General features: G+C 44.4%; 1 protein-coding gene across 7 annotated transcripts in view; it reads right to left on the bottom strand.

The window, feature by feature from the left end:
* TUT4 (terminal uridylyl transferase 4) overlaps positions 1 to 19060 on the bottom strand; it is a 157250-nt gene that overhangs the window by 100958 nt on the left and 37232 nt on the right. For all 7 annotated transcript variants that reach the window (XM_033916106.1, XM_033916103.1, XM_033916102.1 and 4 more), the window contains exons 8-12: positions 15980 to 16049; positions 13032 to 13158; positions 9414 to 9533; positions 1369 to 1593; positions 614 to 788 (exon numbers count right to left, since the gene is read on the bottom strand). In XM_033916106.1, the coding sequence (XP_033771997.1) occupies positions 614 to 788; positions 1369 to 1593; positions 9414 to 9533; positions 13032 to 13158; positions 15980 to 16049 (717 nt within the window). The remainder of the gene's footprint in view (positions 1 to 613; positions 789 to 1368; positions 1594 to 9413; positions 9534 to 13031; positions 13159 to 15979; positions 16050 to 19060) is intronic.

The following is a 19060-nucleotide window of genomic DNA, read 5'->3' as shown; positions in this document are numbered from 1 at the left end:
CCTAGGAATAAGCAGCAGATTTCCCCAAATCATCTTAATAATGGCTTATGGACCTTTGTTTTAGGAAATTTTCTAAACCTTTTTTAAACCCTGCTAAGCTAACTAATTTCACCACATTCAGAGGCAACGAATTCCAGAGTTTAATTATATGTTTATGAAGAAATAATTTATCCGGTTTGTTTTTAAATCTACTACTTGATGGCTGGGTCTAAATGAACTGTGGAATATATTTCAACTACCACTTATAGCCTTGTTTCAACTCTTACAGTAACTTAATTTCTAACCTCTGTCATGTCATGTCCTTTAATGTATATTTTCTCTGTAAACCTATATTACTTATAATTTTAATGCATACTATTGTCTATTTTCTGTAAACCGCTTAGAATCCTAACGGAGTTTAGCGGTATATAAGAAATAAATTACATTGCATTACATTGCATTGCATCATGTCTTATATGGTTATCTGGATTACACTAAACTCTGCTGAGCAGGAACTTGTATACTTAAGTATAAAATGATGCATTCACCAAGTAGGGCTACAGAAGTGAAAATAGTAGAAAATAAATACCGAGTCTTCTAGTATTTCTGCGTCTGATTAAAAATGCTGTCCTACCTTCAATAGCTATTCGCCTCTTAGGCCAGTTTTTGTTCTCTCTTGTTAACAGTTCTTGTACCCTGATGCTGATGACATACTCCTCCAAAGCAAACCCCAGCGTGTAGAACTTTAACAGCTCCAGCCATAACTGGCCAATGGACACCCGATGTGCTTTTTCAAACACCAAAGGAGACTGGAGGGTGCGGGAGAGAGAAAAAGTTGAAATAAGCAACTGCTGTAGATTCTGACGCACCAATAGTGGCAGAATAATTTGACCTAGATCACACATTTCAATCTTCGCTTATATAACCAGGAGGTACGCCGTCAAAGGCATGGAGGACAATGGCGCGCCAACATTTGAGTGCAGGAGAAAAGCACGCCGCTGCTTCCGCTGCTTTGAGGTGTTCCGTTTTATGCTCTGAGGGGGTGTGGGTTTGGGGGGAAACCCCCCCAACTAAGTCCTCGTGCTCCCGTTGCCGGGAGGGGGGATTGGGGGAGGAAACCCCTCCAGTACACTGAAAACTCCCGTTCTCCTTCCCGTTTTTGGTCTTCGTGAGTTTTCAGTGTAGTGGGGAAGAGGTTCCCCCTCACATCCCCCCCAACGGGAGCTAAGTGTAGTGGTGTGGGTGTGAGGGAAGGCCTCAAAGTGGTAGAAGTAGAAGTGTGCTTTTCTCCTGCTCTCAAATGTCAGCGCACCATTGTCCTCTGCGGTTTTGACGCGTCACCTAACCAGGCATACCAAGTTTCCAACTTTATACATTGAACTGACTCACTTTGCCATGCCTCTCCTTTACAGAATTATTTTGGTTCTTAATCTCCGAGCTGGCTGCCCTCCTGGAACCGCCTTCCTGCTGTTCTGGTTTAGCTTTGCCTTCTGCACAATCAGAATTTTTTGACTGTCCACAACCAGATGGCTTATATTCCCATTTTAAGAATCTCTCGTCTTCTATGCCCTTCAGATGGAGATCATCTACCCTCTTTAAATCAAAACCTTTCATCTGAAAAAACAAAAACAGAAACACACAAGCTACATGTATTATAAACTATGGAGTAAATATTCAGCCAATGGTAATGAGTGCTTTTTTAACTGCCAACAACATTATTACAGCTACGACTTATCATTTCTAAAGCACTGCAAGATGTACGCAGCGCTGTACATTAACATGTAAGAGACAATCCCTGCTCAATAGAGCTTACAATCTAATTAAAACAGAGAAACAGGATAAATAGGGGTTAGAGAATTATTCACAGAGAAAAAGATAAAACAGACATGGGTACTTTACAAGTGAGTGGGAGTTAGGAGTTAAAAACAGCCTTGAAAAAGTGGGTTTTTAGCCTAGATATGAATACTGCCAGAGGAGCTTGACATACTGACTCAGGAAGTCTGTTCCAGGCCCTGATATTCAATGCCAGGCCATGTCTAGGCACCAGAAGTGAATATCCTGGTTCATGCAGCCTGCTATCTTATGCAGTTAAGTTATTATAATTTATTTAAATTACTGTGCCACCTGTCCTGCCAAAGTATCTAAGTGGTTTACAAAACTGAAACAAAAACAGATGTTGGAGAAATGGAATAATATCAATTGATAGGAACGATTTCAATCATCACAGACAGACACTTAACCGCCTAAGTGACACCACATAAGATGCACCTTCACACAGTCTGACTTGGCCACTTAGCTCAGGTGTTAAGTGTTGATTAACAGCATTTAAACGCATAAGTGCCGAATCTGCCCCTAGTTCACCCACAAAATGGCTCACCCACAAATTAGCTGTCTTTCAGTTTAGCCGTCAGTACATTAGCCAATCAAATGCCACTGAATAGCAGCGTATAGACCCACAAAGGTTGAATAATCGACCAGTAATGAAATTCCTGATAAAAAGTACCGAAATCAAAAAAACACCATACCACCCAACAGTTACAACTAGCAAAAGATAAAGACGTTAATAGCTGCACTTCTTAATGGTTACTTATAAAATTATAAGAAGTCTATCATTTTTGTGAGGCTGTAGTTATAGAATTATACATTCATAAAGGAAAATTAGCCAAGAAGTTATTTGCATCTGATATTATAAACTACTGACTATATTTCAAAGCAAAGCAAAAGAAAAACCAACACAACCTGCAGTACAGTTACAACAAGCAAACAAAACAAAACTGCAGGAAAATGTACAGGGTGCAGGAATTTTAATTAAGCAAAGATTGGCAAAACACATAAAAATACATAAAATAATGTCCAAATTGCTGGTCCTAATGTTCGCGTGGTCTGGACCCGACACTGTCCGTGTTTCGAAGAAACACTCCTCCTTCAGGGGTCCCAATTGTTGGTACGTAGAATATGAGAAAACCAGATTGGATAAAATAAACAATCTAAAATGAACCGGCGTGAAGATATCCTGTATGAAGCGCTTTGTAGTGCAGTGCTTCATACAGGATATCTTCACGCCGATTCATTTTAGATTGTTTATTTTATCCAATCTGGTTTTCTCATATTCTACATACCAACAATTGGGACCCCTGAAGGAGGAGTGTTTCTTCGAAACACGAACCGTGTCGGGTCCAGTCCACGCGAACATTAGGACCAGCAATTTGGATATTATTTTATGTATTTTTATGTGTTTTGCCAATCTTTGCTTAATTTAAATTCCTGCACCCTGTATATTTTCCTATATTTCACAGCAACATATTTTCATAAATATCCAGGGAAATCTTCAGATCAGGATAGTCTGAGAAGCAAACAAAATCTACTGCATGATTGCTTGTTCTTCTACCACCGAATCATTTACTCCAGCCCTGCAAAAAGGAGAAATTAGGTTCTTACCTGCTAATTTACTTTCTTTTAGCTTCTCCAGACCAGTAGAGGTTAACTTTACGATTGGGTATATATCTAATCATGACCAGCAGGTGGAGACTGAAAACAAAACTTTGGGACAGTATATCCTAGCCCCTCCTCTCTATTTCCCTCAGTCTGCCGAATAGCCAAGCAGAACCAAGAACTGGAAACAACAGAGAGAAAAAAACAATACTCCGAAAGGAGTAACCAATAACATACCCAAAAAATGCTGTTGGAAAATGCAGAGGAGAAATTCCCGAAGGAAGAAGGTCCCCACAGCTCGCCAGCTAAGCCAGCCGAGCCACAGCCGCTGTTCTTCAATTCTCCCCGGCCCTAGAAAAATACTAGAACCCGCAGCAAAAACCAAAAACTGCCCGCGCAACAGCCCCAACAACAACAACAACAGACAGGGTGGGGACCTCTACTGGTCTGGAGAAGCTAAAAGAAAGTAAATTAGCAGGTAAGAACCTAATTTCTCCTTCTTTAGCACTCTCCAGACCAGTAGAGGTTAACTTTACGATTGGGACGTACCAAAGCAGTCCCTCTCACGGGCGGGACCCCCAAAGGGCCGATACCAGAACACGCTCACCGAACACCGCGTCCCGACGCGCCTGAACATCTACCCGATAATGCCGAACAAATGAATGCAAGGAGGACCAAACCGCAGCCTTACAAATATCCACCGGAGGCACGAGCGACGACTCAGCCCAAGAAGCCGCCTGACCCCTAGTGGAATGAGCCTTGAGAAACTCCGGAACCGGCTTCTGACTCAGAAGATAAGCGGAAGCGATCGTCTCCTTGATCCAGCGCGCAATAGTAGCCTTAGAAGCGCCAGCCCCCCGACGAGGACCCGCCAGAAGCACAAAGAGATGATCGGAGCTCCGAAAATCCCGGGTCCGCTGCACATAAGCATGGAGGACCCGACCGACATCCAACTTGCGCAGCTGTCGTTGCTCAGAAGAACCCTCCCGACTACCCAAGACCGGGAGGACCACCGATTGATTGACATGAAAAGGAGAAACTACCTTCGGCAGAAAGGAAGGAACAGGCCGCAAAACAACCCGCTCCTTTGAAAACTCCAGGAAGGGAGCCCTACAAGAGAAAGCCTGTAGCTCCGACACCCGTCTAGCGGAAGTAATGGCCACCAAAAAGACCGACTTCAGCGTAAGGTCCTTCAACGAACAGCCATCCAACGGCTCGAAAGGAGGGCGCACTAGAACAGAGAGAACCAGATTGAGATCCCAAGAGGGAATCGAGGGCCTTATGGGAGGCCTGAGCAACTTGGCCGCCCTAAGAAAGCGAATCACATCAGGAATGGCTGACAAACGCTGACCTGTCACCAGCCCCCGAAAAGCCGACAGGGCCGCCAGATGAACCCGAAGAGAAGACCAGGCCAGGCCCCTATCCAGGCCATCCTGCAAAAACTCCAGAATGTTAGGCAGAGAAGCGCGAAAGGAGACCACTCCCCGCGCTCGGCACCATTCCTCAAACAGACGCCAAACCCGTACATAAGCCCGAGAGGTAGAAAGCCTCCGGGACCCCAAAAGTGTAGAGATCACCTTGTCGGAATATCCCTTCTTACTCAGGCGGCCCCTTTCAAGAGCCAAGCCGTAAGACAAAAGGGAGACGGGTCGAACATGGGAATGGGACCCTGCGTCAGAAGATCGCACTCGAGAGGCAGAGGAAGAGGATCCGCCACCAGATGCCTCACCAGATCCGCATACCACGGACGACGAGGCCAATCCGGAGCCACCAAGACCACCAGCCCCGGATGGCGAACAATGCGAAGCAGTACTCTGCCTACTAATGGCCAAGGAGGGAACACATACAACAGCCCCTCCGTTGGCCACGGTTGGACCAGAGCATCCAGACCCTCGGCCAGACCGTCCCTGCGACGACTGAAGAAGCGGGGTACTTTGGCGTTGCCACTTGTAGCCATCAGATCCATCAGGGGCTGCCCCCAAGCACGCACTAGCAACTGAAACGCCTCGGCGCCGAGACACCACTCTCCCGGATCCAAGAAGTGACGACTGAGGAAGTCCGCCTGAACGTTTTCTACCCCGGCAATGTGAGAGGCCGAGAGGTCCAGAAGATGCGACTCCGCCCAAACCATGAGCCGAGCCGCCTCCTGCGCCACCAGAGTGCTCTTGGTGCCCCCCTGACGATTGACATAAGCCACTGCCGTGGCATTGTCCGACAGGACTCTGACCGACTTGCCCAACAAAAGGGAGTGGAAAGCCAACAGCGCCAGCCGGACCGCCCTGGTCTCCAACACGTTGATCGACCAGGAGGCCTCCTCCGTGGACCAGGTTCCCTGAGCAGAGTGACCCAGACACTGGGCCCCCCAACCCAGGAGACTCGCATCCGTAAGGAGCACCGTCCACTGCGGAAGATCCAGACCCACCCCCTGAACTAGGTGAGGGGTCCGGAGCCACCAACGCAGACTGCAGCGCGCCAAGCCTCGCAGGGGAACCGGAACATCCATCCCGTGCCTCTGGGGAGACCACCTCCGGAGCAGAGCATACTGAAGAGGACGCATGTGGGCCCGCGCCCACCTCACCACGTCCAGGGACGCCGCCATCGACCCCAGGACCTGGAGGAAATCTCGCGCCCGAGGACACCGGGACGCCAAAAGCAGGCGAATCTGAGACTGCAATTTGCTCACCCGGGCCTCTGGGAGGAAGACCTTCCCCAAGGAGGTGTCGAACAGCACCCCGAGGTACTCCAGACGCTGAGCCGGAACCAACCGACTCTTGGAAAGGTTGACCACCCAGCCCAGCGACCGGAGAAACTCCACCACCCGAGCCGTAACCCGGTAGCTTTCCTGCAACGACTTGGCCCGAATTAACCAGTCGTCCAGGTAGGGGTGTACCAGAATGCCCTCCGACCGCAAGGCTGCCGCGACGACCACCATCACCTTGGTGAACGTCCGGGGAGCCGTGGCCAGCCCAAAGGGAAGCGCACAGAACTGATAGTGCCGACCCAAGATCGCAAAGCGCAGGAAACGCTGATGAGAGGTCCGAATAGGAACATGCAAGTAGGCCTCCGTCAGATCGAGAGAAGTGAGAAACTCCCCCGGCTGAACCGCCAGAATGACCGACCGCAGCGTTTCCATACGGAAAGAGGGAACCTTGAGAGCCCTGTTGACCCCTTTCAAATCGAGGATGGGCCGAAAAGTCCCCTCCTTCTTGGGCACCACAAAGTAAATGGAGTACCTGCCCGTGCCCCACTCCGGGGGGGGCACCGGAACTACTGCCCTGAGATCTAGCAAGCGCTGAAGGGTCTGGCGAAAAGCCTGCTTCTTCCCCGGAGTCTGACACGGAGAAGCGAGGAAAAAATCCGGCAGAGAGCGGGCGAACTCCAGGGCATAACCGTCCCGCACCACCTCCAGGACCCACTGATCGGACGTGATCTCGGCCCATTTGGGAAAAAAGTCGCGCAGCCGGGCCCCCACCGGAACCAAGGGGGGCGCCGGCAAGGCGTCATTGTGCAGGACGGGAAGCGGGGGAACCGGCGGAGGGGTTCCCTGCCCCCCGACGGGCCCCCCGAAAGGGCTGCATGCGCTGGAAGAACCGACCCCGGGAAAACCCCGGAGACTGGAAAGAAGCAGCCCCACGCCCAGGGCGATACTTGCGAAATTCCCGCAAACGCCCCCGGGCCGCACCCCCCCGAGACGCCGGGCGGGCACGGTCCTCCGGCAAACGGGGAACTTTCGAGTCCGACAGAGTCTGAATTAACTTATCCAAGTCCTCTCCAAATAAAAACGACCCCCGAAAGGGAAATTTAGTAAGCTTAGCTTTGGACGCAGCATCCGCCGCCCAAGCGCGCAGCCACAACACACGCCTTGCGGCCACGCCAAAAGCCATGGACTTAGCCGAGATCCGCACCAAGTCATACAGAGCATCCGAGAGGAATGAGGCAGCCATCTCAATCTTTGCTACCTCCTGATCCACCAGAGACCAGTCGTCAGACTCTCGATCCAAGACCCGCTCCGCCCACCGAAACACGGCGCGAGCGACCAGTCCCCCACAAATAGCCGCCTGGACCCCAAAAGCAGAGACTTGAAAATTTTGCTTAAGGATGTTCTCCAATTTGCGCTCCTCAGAGTCCCGCAAGGCAGAACCGCCCTCAACAGGCACGGTATGCCGCTTGGAAATAGCCGAGACCACCGCATCCACGACTGGCGAAGCTAACGTAGCCCGATCCCCTTCAGGAATGGGATACAGGCGAGCCATGCTGCGCGCCAGCCGAAACGGCGTCTCCGGCGTTTTCCACTGCTCAAGAATAATATCCCGAATATCCTGATGCATAGGAAAAGAGCGGGAAACGGAACGGATCCCTCGTAACAGAGGGTCCCCCACACGCGGAGTCTCCGGCGGCGCGTCCTCAAAACGCAAAGCCGAAGAAACCTGTTGAATAAGGTCAGGCAGCTCATCTCTCTGAAAAAGGCGCACCACGGACGCCTCGTCACTGGAGAACGGGAAACCCGACAACCCGCCGCCAGCTTCCGTCCCCTCCAGAGGGTCCTGGAATTCCTCAGAAGGGTCCAGGTCCTCCTCCATACCGACACGTTCCTCCGACCACAAATCCTCGTCCCACGACACCCGCGGACGCTTGGACAAGAGAGGCGGCGGAGGGGACGTCACGTCAGACGAGAGAGGCAAAGCCGCAGGGAGCGCGGAGGAAACCCCACCCCCCGAGACCCCCTGGGCGCAACCGGGACCCCCAGCCGCCTGAAAATAGGCTTTGCATAATGAAAAGAAAAAATCAGGGGAAAAACCCCCCGAGGGTCCCAAGGGACTCCCTGCCACAGCAGGGGACCCAGCAGAAACCTGCCCCTGCTTAGACAAAACAGGGGGAAGGTCACCTGAGGTGGAAGACAAAATGGAGGGGCCGTCCAAGCTCCGTCCGGCTAAAAACAGGGACAATAAACCTCTAAACAAATTCCAACAGCCCTACCAAGGGAGATGGGTACAGATCACTCAACACCTGCTGGAGACTGAAAGAAGACTGAGGGAAATAGAGAGGAGGGGCTAGGATATACTGTCCCAAAGTTTTGTTTTCAGTCTTCACCTGCTGGTCATGATTAGATATATACCCAATCGTAAAGTTAACCTCTACTGGTCTGGAGAGTGCTAAAGAAGAGCATTTTAATAACCAAAGAAGATTAACTCTGTGCGAGTTATCCTCCTGTTTACATGCTTGGTGGTCCCAGGACAGCAATGCCACCAATCACTCCTCCTAAAATGATATATGCACTTTTAAGTCTGCTCAGACAATGTAGTTCATTCAATTTTAGCCTTAATTTAATTGCAGAAAAACACACTGTGCAAGGTATCAAGAGAATATAGTAGACTCTCTCATACTAATTGCAAAGGACAGCTGTAGAATTTAGTAAACGGGTGAATTTTCTAATTTAAAAATCTGATCAGATGGGTTTTCAAATCATTCAGTGCAAGGTATGCTGTATCCAAAGAATGACATGGCAGAACAGTAATGAGTTCACTTCTGAACTTGAGCACTGCAGTCAATCCAAGCGTGAACACAAAGGCTTAGATTCTATAAAAGATGCCTAAAGCCAGGTGCCTAGATCAGCGCGCCCACTCAATCGAGGCACCTAACCTTTATTTTTTTAAACTTAATTGGCGCCAAAGAGCAATTAGCAGCTCATAGTTGGGAAAAATTAAAATTAACTGGATGCTAGGCCCCTACCAGAAAGTAGGCATGGTTAGGGGATGGATCATGGCCATATTTGGCATGGTAGGTGCCTAAACTGGACTTAAGACATCAGCATTTAGGCCAAGAAAACCCTGGCATAAATAGGGAGTGCCTAATTCAATAAATAGCGCCTAACTTAGGACTGACATGCACTGTGTCATGTTCCTCAGCACCTATGATTTCGGCACGGTTTATAGAATCAGGGCCAAACCGCTTGTTCTGCAATTTTCACCTTGTTTTTCTTGTTTTCTTTTATGGCAACTCACCCGAGTATCCAAGTATGCTGGAAAAATTGGTGGTTTTCTTTGTTGAAGGAAAAACATGACCATTAAGGCAAAAGAATATGAGGGAATTCCTCCTTCTGCCTGGCAATCCACATGGCATAACTGAAAAAAAATCCAAAAACAGCAGTGCTTTTTACAGAAGGAAAATAGACAACCAGTTTTGCTACCTTTATTCTGAGCTCAGCTCACATCTGTGCACAGTGGAGTTTCCAGCCCAGTTGCATCCTTCCACAGAACATGCACTGCCACCCAACCCCTCTCCATGGTCACCAAAGTTTTCCTGAGATTTCCACTCGGCCATCGCCATGAAAATCCTCTCAGCAAGGAGCCAACTTTGGGACCTGGTACATATGCATAATTCTTTTTTCTTTTTTTTTTTTATAATTCTTTATTCATTTTTACATCTTACAACAAATGTATCAGAGAATATCATTTGAACTTATACAATAACATTTGATTAGCTTTCATGTACAACTTAAATTATAGAATTTAAACCATCCCTCCCATCCCTACTAATTTATATATCATATAATATATTGTATAATATTTCTAATACTCTAAACATTTAATATCAGATCAAATCAGAAAGCCCTCCCTCCCCATCCCTCACTTTACAATTGTACCAATAAGGGAAAAATGATATTTACTCATCACAATATTCTATTAATGGACCCCAAACCTCCTCAAATTTACTGAAATTTCCTTTTAGCGTAGCTAATGTTTTTTCCATCTTATATATATGACACAAAGAGTTCCACCAGAAACTGTAGTTAAGTCTACTCCAATTTTTACAATTAAACGTAATTTGTTGAATGGCTACACCTGTCATAATAAGTAATAACTTATTATTTTTTGCAGAAATTTTACTTTTTTTCCTCATTGACATTCCAAATAAAATAGTATCATATGATAAAGCCGCCGGATTTTCTAATAAAGAATTTATTTGGCCTCATATTGATTTCCAAAAAGCCAAAATGAATGGACAATAAAATAATAAATGATCTAGAGTCCCTGCCTCAAGATGACAATGCCAACATCTATTAGACTTAGAGCTATCCAATTTTTGTAAACGAACAGGGGTCCAGAATGCTCTATGCAACAGAAAAAAACAAGTTTGTCTCACTGATAATTCTTTATTGATTTTCCATACTTCAAAAGCGCAATACATGAATATATAACGCATAAAACATCAATTTAAGCACATCCACTTACAATTATATATATATATATAACCACTCATTTTCTCCCACCCCCCACTCAATGATTATACAATAAAACATAGAGACATTTATTTGCCCAGTAACCTTACCCTCTTCATATTATTAATATCTTCCCACCCTTCCTCCCACCCCAAGTGTAACTACTCTAGGGTCCAATTAGGACAGAAATATCCCCCCCTTCCACCCTATTTTGGATGTGTATGTAAGTAAACAAAACCTGACTTATAATCAGAGACCTGCTATAGAGAAGTAACATAAGATACCAACGGACCCCCCAAACCAATTGAGAAAGAATACCGTGCCCCAGACTTTCTGCATTTAATTTCTCATATCCATAGCTGGAGCACAGATTAGCCCACTTTGGAGTTTAGCAGTCTGTGGTAATATTCGGTGGCACTAACCCAAGTATCAGCAGATAGCCCCAAACATTCAATGTAATCAGTCAGGAGCCATTTCTGGCTGGTTAAATCACTATGAATATCAACCCTTATAAATTAGAAACAGAACAGAAGGGAAGCCAGTGTTACAAAGTCTACTCCCTCCACCCAAACCAGTCTCAATTCCAACTGTTATCTTTCCTATACTTCAAAGTGACCCTCATTCCAGTTTTAGTCACTTTATATTTTCTGCAGAGGCTCCTTGGTCCCTGAAGACCTGATATACTTTTGACCAGCAACACATGACTTTTTAGTGAATTTGAACTGCATGGCACCCCAATTCCTTCGGTACTATTTCAGTCTTGTAAGAGTTTGTCTCATTTTTTTTTTTTTTTAATATTTTTTATTCTTTTTTTAAATTCTTACATCAAGTGAAATACATGTAATACATTCAATTATGAAAAAACACTTGAAATTATTATTAAATGTTCTTACAATGTGAATTAAATAAACCCTTTATCAGAATTTTATATCTTATTAATATTACAATAGTTTTCCCTCCCTACCCCTTCTATATGTTCTATACATGTGTTATTATATCTGATCAGTAGAATAATTTGTCAATGGTCCCCATATTTTATTAAATTTTTTAATATAACCTTGTTGTAATGCCAATACTTTTTCCATTTTATATATATGACATATATATATATATATATATATATATATAAGAGTTTGTCTCATTAATAAGATGGGAAAAATGAAAAGTGGTGAGAATAGTGGATACTCAATCACTGCAGGTTAAGTTGGAACTGCAGGTGAAAAAAGAACCATGTAAAGTTATGATGCCTAGTTTTAAAGATTAAAAGCAGAAACCCCAAAGCTACAGTGGGGGAGAATATGTGTTATGAGGGGTAGGTTCAAGTATTTATTCCACATTTGTTTTTGGGGTTTTTTTGGTAATCATTTTTATTAGAAACGGTACAACCGGGTAGCAGGAACAACCATAATAGCAAAAGCGCAGATACAAAGAGGCATCATATACACAAGAAAATACACCCCACATTTGTAAAGAAGAGATATTTTTGCTATAATATTTGTGCTTAAGTAATATGTTTGGCTGTGGAAAATACCAAAGTTTTGAGGGGGAAGAATTCTGGTTTGTATTTTGGGTTCTTTTTTTTAATATGTTTATGTTAAATAAAGCTAGGAACTGCAGGCGTTGGCTTTAGTTTTGAGGTCCTGCTGAAGTATCTCATAGGGAAAGTGAAGGAAGCTCAGGACAACTCTGCCTTCAAAGCCGCTGGGTGGTGCCAGGGCCACGTCGGCATGACCATTTTTAAAAATGATAATTTATATACTCGTACTTCAACCACATTTCTTGTAAATAAGTTGAATAAATGTAAAAATGAAAAATCACTGCTTCACCTAAAGATAGGATTTATATTTAGTCAAAGCATAAACAAGAAAAATGAATTATCAGCTTCAATTTTAATCAATCCCCGATAATTCACTTTCTACTCTTCTACCAACCTTCAGTTTATGAACAAAATATATGATTTATGCATCTCTTATCCACACCATAAATTCTCTCCCATTCCTCAAACTATCAAGTTGTCTGTATCTTCCAGTCACTCATTTCCCAAGGCAAACTGTTCCCCTTCTAGTATTGCCCATGAAAATGTTTTATCCTGAGACCTCTAACCTAAAATCTCAGGGTAACCGTTTAAATATTTCAACTGATCTCAAATTTAACACTGGCTCATAATTCTGTATATTATTATCTGACAAACTAAACCAATTACATAAAGGGACAAAAAATCTTAAATGTATCTTGTAGCATCAATGAGAATTTGAAAAGTCAAGTTCTATAATTGCCATTTAATTATTCTTTTTGGCTTGTAAAATAAAAAAGGCTAGCCCAACATACAAAATGTTGTTCCGAATGGCAGAATTATAAAATAAACTGGTCTGAACTAGTGGTCTCTCATTATGAAACTTACCCGAGCCCAATAACGGAAAGCCAACACAAGGGGCACAAGAACAGGCTCCAGTTGGCCGACTGCAGACAGCAAATCGGTTGTAAGGCATGCCACGTCATTTCCAGCACTCACTTTGCATGTTAAACCACTGCCAATTAAGAGGGGGACAAAAGGTTTTCAGAGCATAAAGACACATGCCAGAGCAGTGGCACTAGTTCAGTTCATCATGTTTTCAACTTACTTTCTGAAGAGAAGGCAGTCAGCAGTGTGTGTGTGTGTGTGAGAGAGACTCTGCAATTTAGCATCTCGCTCACACCAAATTGCCAAGGCCAGGGTATTCACTGGTATCCTAGCAGAAGTAGTTTTCTTTTGGATTTATGCCTGTGCTCAGAGATTCCTGGAACTAGGCTCTACTAGTCTATTCTAATTTATATTCCATCTTGGCCTCCATGGCTTCCTCATCTCTTATTTTAACGTGTTCCCCCCCTTTTTTTTTTTCTCCTGTTTCATAGATCTTTACAATTTTGTCCTCTATATTATTCAGTATTATTTTGGCGTTGGATCCCCAGTTGTTTATTCTAAATTTATTACTCAGTGTGATGCCTGCTTAGGATTTAGGTAAGTATCTCGGCTTCAATTTGTTGATATTAAAATGAATCTTCCAAAACTCATATTTCTAATTGCAAACTAACCCCATCTTAGCACGCGCTAAATGCTAACGCGTCCACGGAATACAATGGATGCGTTAGCATTTAGCGCACGCTAAATCGGCTACCGCACCTTAGTAAAAGGACCCCTAAATTACTCCCATATTATTTTACTGGTGCTCTTATTGTAAGAGGCAACTGCAGTTAAGTTTGAACACCCATTGCTCCAAACACACTTTCACCTTTCTCCTGAGGCAGGAAATCCCTCGGAACACCTTATCACCAGTGTATTCCCTCTGCCTATGGCCTTTTTTAAATTAATCGATGTTACTGCACTCTTATTCTATAAATTCAATGAGCATTCATTCACATATGACTTTCTCTTTTAACTCGTTCCTCTTTAGAAACCAGTCGATCCTCAGATGCACCACTCCACGTTCAAACTTATTTCATTACGTTAAGCTTGATGTGCATTATCTTCACCGGATCAACTTTATATTTTAATTCATCATGTTTTAATTATAAACTTTCTAAATTTTAATGCTTGATAAATAGTTAAATATATAACTTAAGTTATTAAGACTTAGATTTATTGTTGTGGTCTCTGTTAGGGACTTTCTTTCGCCAACATGTTTCGCTACAAAAAGCTTTTTCAAGGCTGGGTCCCTAATAGTCACACGCCATCAGTCTCGACCACAATATACAAAAAACTAACAGATCTCTAAAGAAAATTAACTGTTATGCTATTGATTTTAATGAAAACTCATACTCTCAGAATTGTGTAATTTGACCAAAGGCCGAAGTCCCTATAGCCAGACCCACCACCCAATCATTGTGTATGAATTATTTATCTGAAAACAAGAAAAAAATTTTTTTTAATTATTTAGGGCTCCTTTTACAAAGCCACGCTAGCCGCTACCGCCTCCTCTTGAGCAGGCGGTAGTTTTTGGCCAGCGCAGGGATTAGCGTGTGTTGAAAAGTCACGCGCATTAAACCCACTAGCGCGGCTTTGTAAAAGGAGCCCTTAAGTTCCCAATGAAAACAAAAAATAATAATATGAATTTAACTTAGCTTATGGGGGTCTCACGGGTCCCGACATAGACCACCTACAGCTGTAAAGTGTCCCAATGTGCTTGACTTTTACACAATGGAGAGTGATACTTCAATTTACACCATGCTTAGCTGTCATATCAGCAAAGTTTGACATGAAAGATCTCGATATACAGCACGCAGTTCTGAGATCTTTCACACCAAACTTTGCTAATATGACAGATAAGCATGGTGGAAATTGAAGTATCTCATGACTGTCTGAACTCAACCAGTTCTCAATCAGTTCTCCAGATGGCCCCATGACTATACCCAGATCTAGTACAACCATTCATTGAATACTGGTCTACCATGTTCTGGAGAAAACCCAAAAACACTCTGTAGAGTGACAATGTTCCTAAATGGACTTTATTTGAAAGTATCAAAGTTCCAAAGGTACACTGAAATCATCCACATAAAAGTAAATCATCCACATAAGAGCCTTAAAGGACCTAGTTCGCTAGGGATACAGGACCCAACACGGTCCGCGTTGCGACAAAATCTCTTCTTCAGGGGTCCCTGGGGGGTCCTATAAAGGTGAGTACGTGGGAAACAATTGTGTGGTGAGCCGAAGTGACCCCTAAAGAAGACTTTATGTCGAAACGCGGACCGTGTTGGGTCCTGTATCCCTAGCGGACTAGGTCCTTTAAGGCTCTTATGTGGATGATTTACTTTTATGTGGATGGAATTATTTTATGTAGATAATTTCAGTGTACCTTTGGAACTTTGATACTTTCAAATAAAGTCCATTTAGGAACATCATCACTCCACAGAGTTTTTTTGGGTTTTCTCTGGATTTTCTTCTTTGTTAATATTTTGGGGTCAATTCCTTTTGTTTTTTTTCTACCATGTTCTGGAGACAAGAGAAAAAACTGAGGAGGAACTGGCTGCACAAAGCCTATAAAGGGCAGGATTCACACGTGTTTATTCTGTCTTCATCTCCTAGTCCAGGGGTAGGCAATTCCGGTCCTCGAGAGCCGGAGCCAGGTCAGGTTTTCAGGATATCCACAATGAATATGTACGAGATGGGTTTGCATGCACTGCCTCCTTGAGATGCAAATCTATCTCATGCATATTTATTGTGGATATCCTGAAAACCTGACCTGGCTCCGGCTCTCGAGGACCGGAATTGCCTACCCCTGTCCTAGTAGAAGGGCAAAACCCATTTCTTCTGCTCTGATTGACAATCAGAAAATCAAGGTAGTTTTCCACAATCTGATTTTTAACTGCACAAACCTGTTAATTTCTTTGCAAAAGACAACAGGAACTTTCGCATGAAAATCTGACTCCACATCTGAATACAGAGCTGCACAAAAGAGAGAAGGGGAAAAAAATTAGTCAATTTGTAATCAAGTTGGCTACTATTGGAGCCAGGATACTGGGTTCAATGGGTCAGGGTCTGATTTAGTGTGGCTTATTTTATATCCTAACTAAGTGCATTGATATGTAGGAATGGATTATGGTTCATAATGATTGTTCTGGTAGAGATGAACTTTCATATATTAATTTAAATATTTTTAAACATATATAACCGATGCTCTAGTTCATCCAATAAAATTCTAACTGAAATCAATACCAATTTTCAATTCTTCAGTTTCTTGGGTATGTAACTTTAGCTTATCTACAAGTAAAATGTCCAATACATGTGGTAAATAAGTTTATGTTGGTAACTACAATGGCAATACAATTAACAGAACCTTACATTCATACTTAAAGGGTCATACAATCTTATATTTTCTTTCAATTCTGCAGGATTCTTGTTACTACTACTACTCATTGCTATAGCGTTTCTAGATGTATGCAGAACTGTACATTAAAACATTCAATAGAGCTAATAATCTAATCAACAGACAGAGGACAAGTACTACTACTATTTATTATTTCTAAACCACTGAAAGGCCTACGCAGCGCTGTACATTTTAACATACAATAGACGGTCCCTGCTCAGAAGAGCTTACAATCTAATTTAGACAGGACATTTCGGGGTTGGGGAGAGTATGGTAGAGGAAATGATACAAGTGGGTCTAAGTATCTGACGGAAGTGAGTGGGAGTTAGAAGTTCAAAAAAAAAGATTAAAAAAGTGGGCTTTTAGCTTGGATGGGAAAGTAGAGGGTTAGGGAATTTCTCAGGTATGGGTAATATATAAGCAAGTGAGGTTAGGAGTTAAAAGCAGACACTTTTCAACTCAAAATACTCTAGACAGTACATACTAGTGCTGCCCGATTCAGAGAAACATTTTTCAATTAGATTCAACCTACTGACTCAATTTTTCAATTTGATTTTCCTGCCCAATTGGGTGTTTTTTTCAAATGTCCTGGCAGGTTTATTTTGTAGCCTCTTCACCCACCCCACTCCTTTTGCCTTCTCCTACCCACGCTGGCACTGTGGTGTAAACAAAATAAACAAAAAAAGCATTTTCCTTTCTCTGTTAGGTCCTAGCTCACGCTCGCTGTCTAACATCAACTCTGGCAGGATACAGATTTCAAATCTGACATATTGTAATCAGAAAACAGAAAATAAAATTATTTTTTCTACCTTTTGTTCTCTGGTCATTATTCAAATCATGTTGGTCCCAGGCTCTGGTTTCTGTTTGTTTTCTGTTAACTCGCTTGCCAGGGTCTCCTGCCCATTTGACATTTTCTTCTTTCTCCATGATCCCCATCCATATTCCATTTCTGTCCTCCCCCTCTGTTTCCCTTCTCTCCCCCGGAGGTCTGGCATTTTTCCTTTTTTTGGTCTCCATCCCCATGGTCCAGCATTTCTGTAATGACCACTCCCACCCATCCCCCCCCGGTAATCCTCCAGCGACACCCCACCCCTGTGTTCCACTCCTCCATGGGATCTGATAAGGCAGTAAACTTGAACCTTTAGGCCACCGGCACCATGAATGAAGCTTTCCCTTGGCTACTGCTTTGCGCCTATGCGGGACCAGGAAACAGTAGCAGAGGGAAAGCTTCCAGATGCAGAAGGCAGTGTGTTTATTTCACTCATGCTTTGATGGCCCTAAGAATAAAAGAGCGGCTGTAGCGATAGATCTCACCATCCCCATCTCTCCTTTTCTTAATTACCCTTTCATCCAGCATCTCTCCTCCTTCCCCACCACCCCAGGGTCTACCATCTCTCCCTTTCTCTTCCCAACTACCCTCCTATCCAGTATTTCTATCCCCCTCCCTCCACACCACCCATTGGATCCAACTTCTCTCCCTTTCTTTTCCCTCCTTCCTTTCATCCCATTGTCAACCATCTCTCTCCCTCTCCTCTGTTTTCAGACCCATTATTTCTTTCCTTTCCCCTTCCCCCACCCTCTGTCCGGCATATGCCCTTCTCTTTGGATTCCCCCTCCCTCCCCAGGTACTTCTAATAGCTACACCAGAGGGCCCTCTGAAGGCCAACATGTTTCCCCTTTTCTCCACCGTCATCCCCCTGGCCTCCCGGTCTCACTTTAAAAACTAATTATGGCCTGCAGAGGATTACCGGTGCTATAGTGATTCTAGCAGGCTGCAGTTGGCCTCTGTCGCACATTCCCTCTGCTGCAGTCCCGCCCCTACACTGACGTGATGTCCTGTTTTTGGTCTGGGATGGACCTTGGCAGAGGAAACATGCAGTGGAGGCCAACGGCAGCCTTCTAGAATCGCGACAGCACTGGCAATCCTCTACAGCCCATAATTAGTTTTTAAAGCGAGACCGGGAGGCCAGGGGGAAACCGGATGATGGTGGAGAGAAGGGGGAAAACATGCCGGCCTTCAGGGAGCCCCCCTAAACCTATGGGGCCGAGAGTAACGTGTCACGTGAGGCCCCCAAAATATTGGGGGTGCTCGGGCACCCACAGCGCTGGTGCCTATGCCGCACATCCCGACTGACACCCCACCACCACCACCACCGTGAGCTCTAACATTGGGCCTCCTAAAGAAGGAGCAGCAGCGGTAGTGGATGTCCAGAAAGAGGCAGCACTTAGGACAGGCTTTTTCGCTGCTAGAGTGCTGCTGCCCTTGCTTTCGGAGGCCCAATGGTATGCGGGGAGGAGGGTTGGTCACTGAATCAGCGAGCCCGATTTTTTAAGAAAATGAATAGATTCAAATCGTCAAATCGGGCAGCACTAGTACATACATGGTATAACAAAAAGCATTTGTGAGTTACTGAACCACAGCATTACAAGTCCTCGCAGGAATGGTAGGTTTATACAAGCTCTTTTCCATGGCTGGTAGGATAATTGTTCCAGTTGACGAGGTCTTGCCGTGTCTGAGTAAGTGCAACCGATTTTTCAGCCCTTGTGCTATAGCTTTCTTTAGAGTATGCTATGAGGTCTGCAATTTGTT

This window comes from Geotrypetes seraphini, chromosome 12 (assembly GCF_902459505.1).
Source record: "Geotrypetes seraphini chromosome 12, aGeoSer1.1, whole genome shotgun sequence".
Taxonomy (NCBI): domain Eukaryota; kingdom Metazoa; phylum Chordata; class Amphibia; order Gymnophiona; family Dermophiidae; genus Geotrypetes; species Geotrypetes seraphini.
Note: the sequence above shows the minus strand (reverse complement) of the source record. Positions and strands in the feature narration are given on the sequence as shown.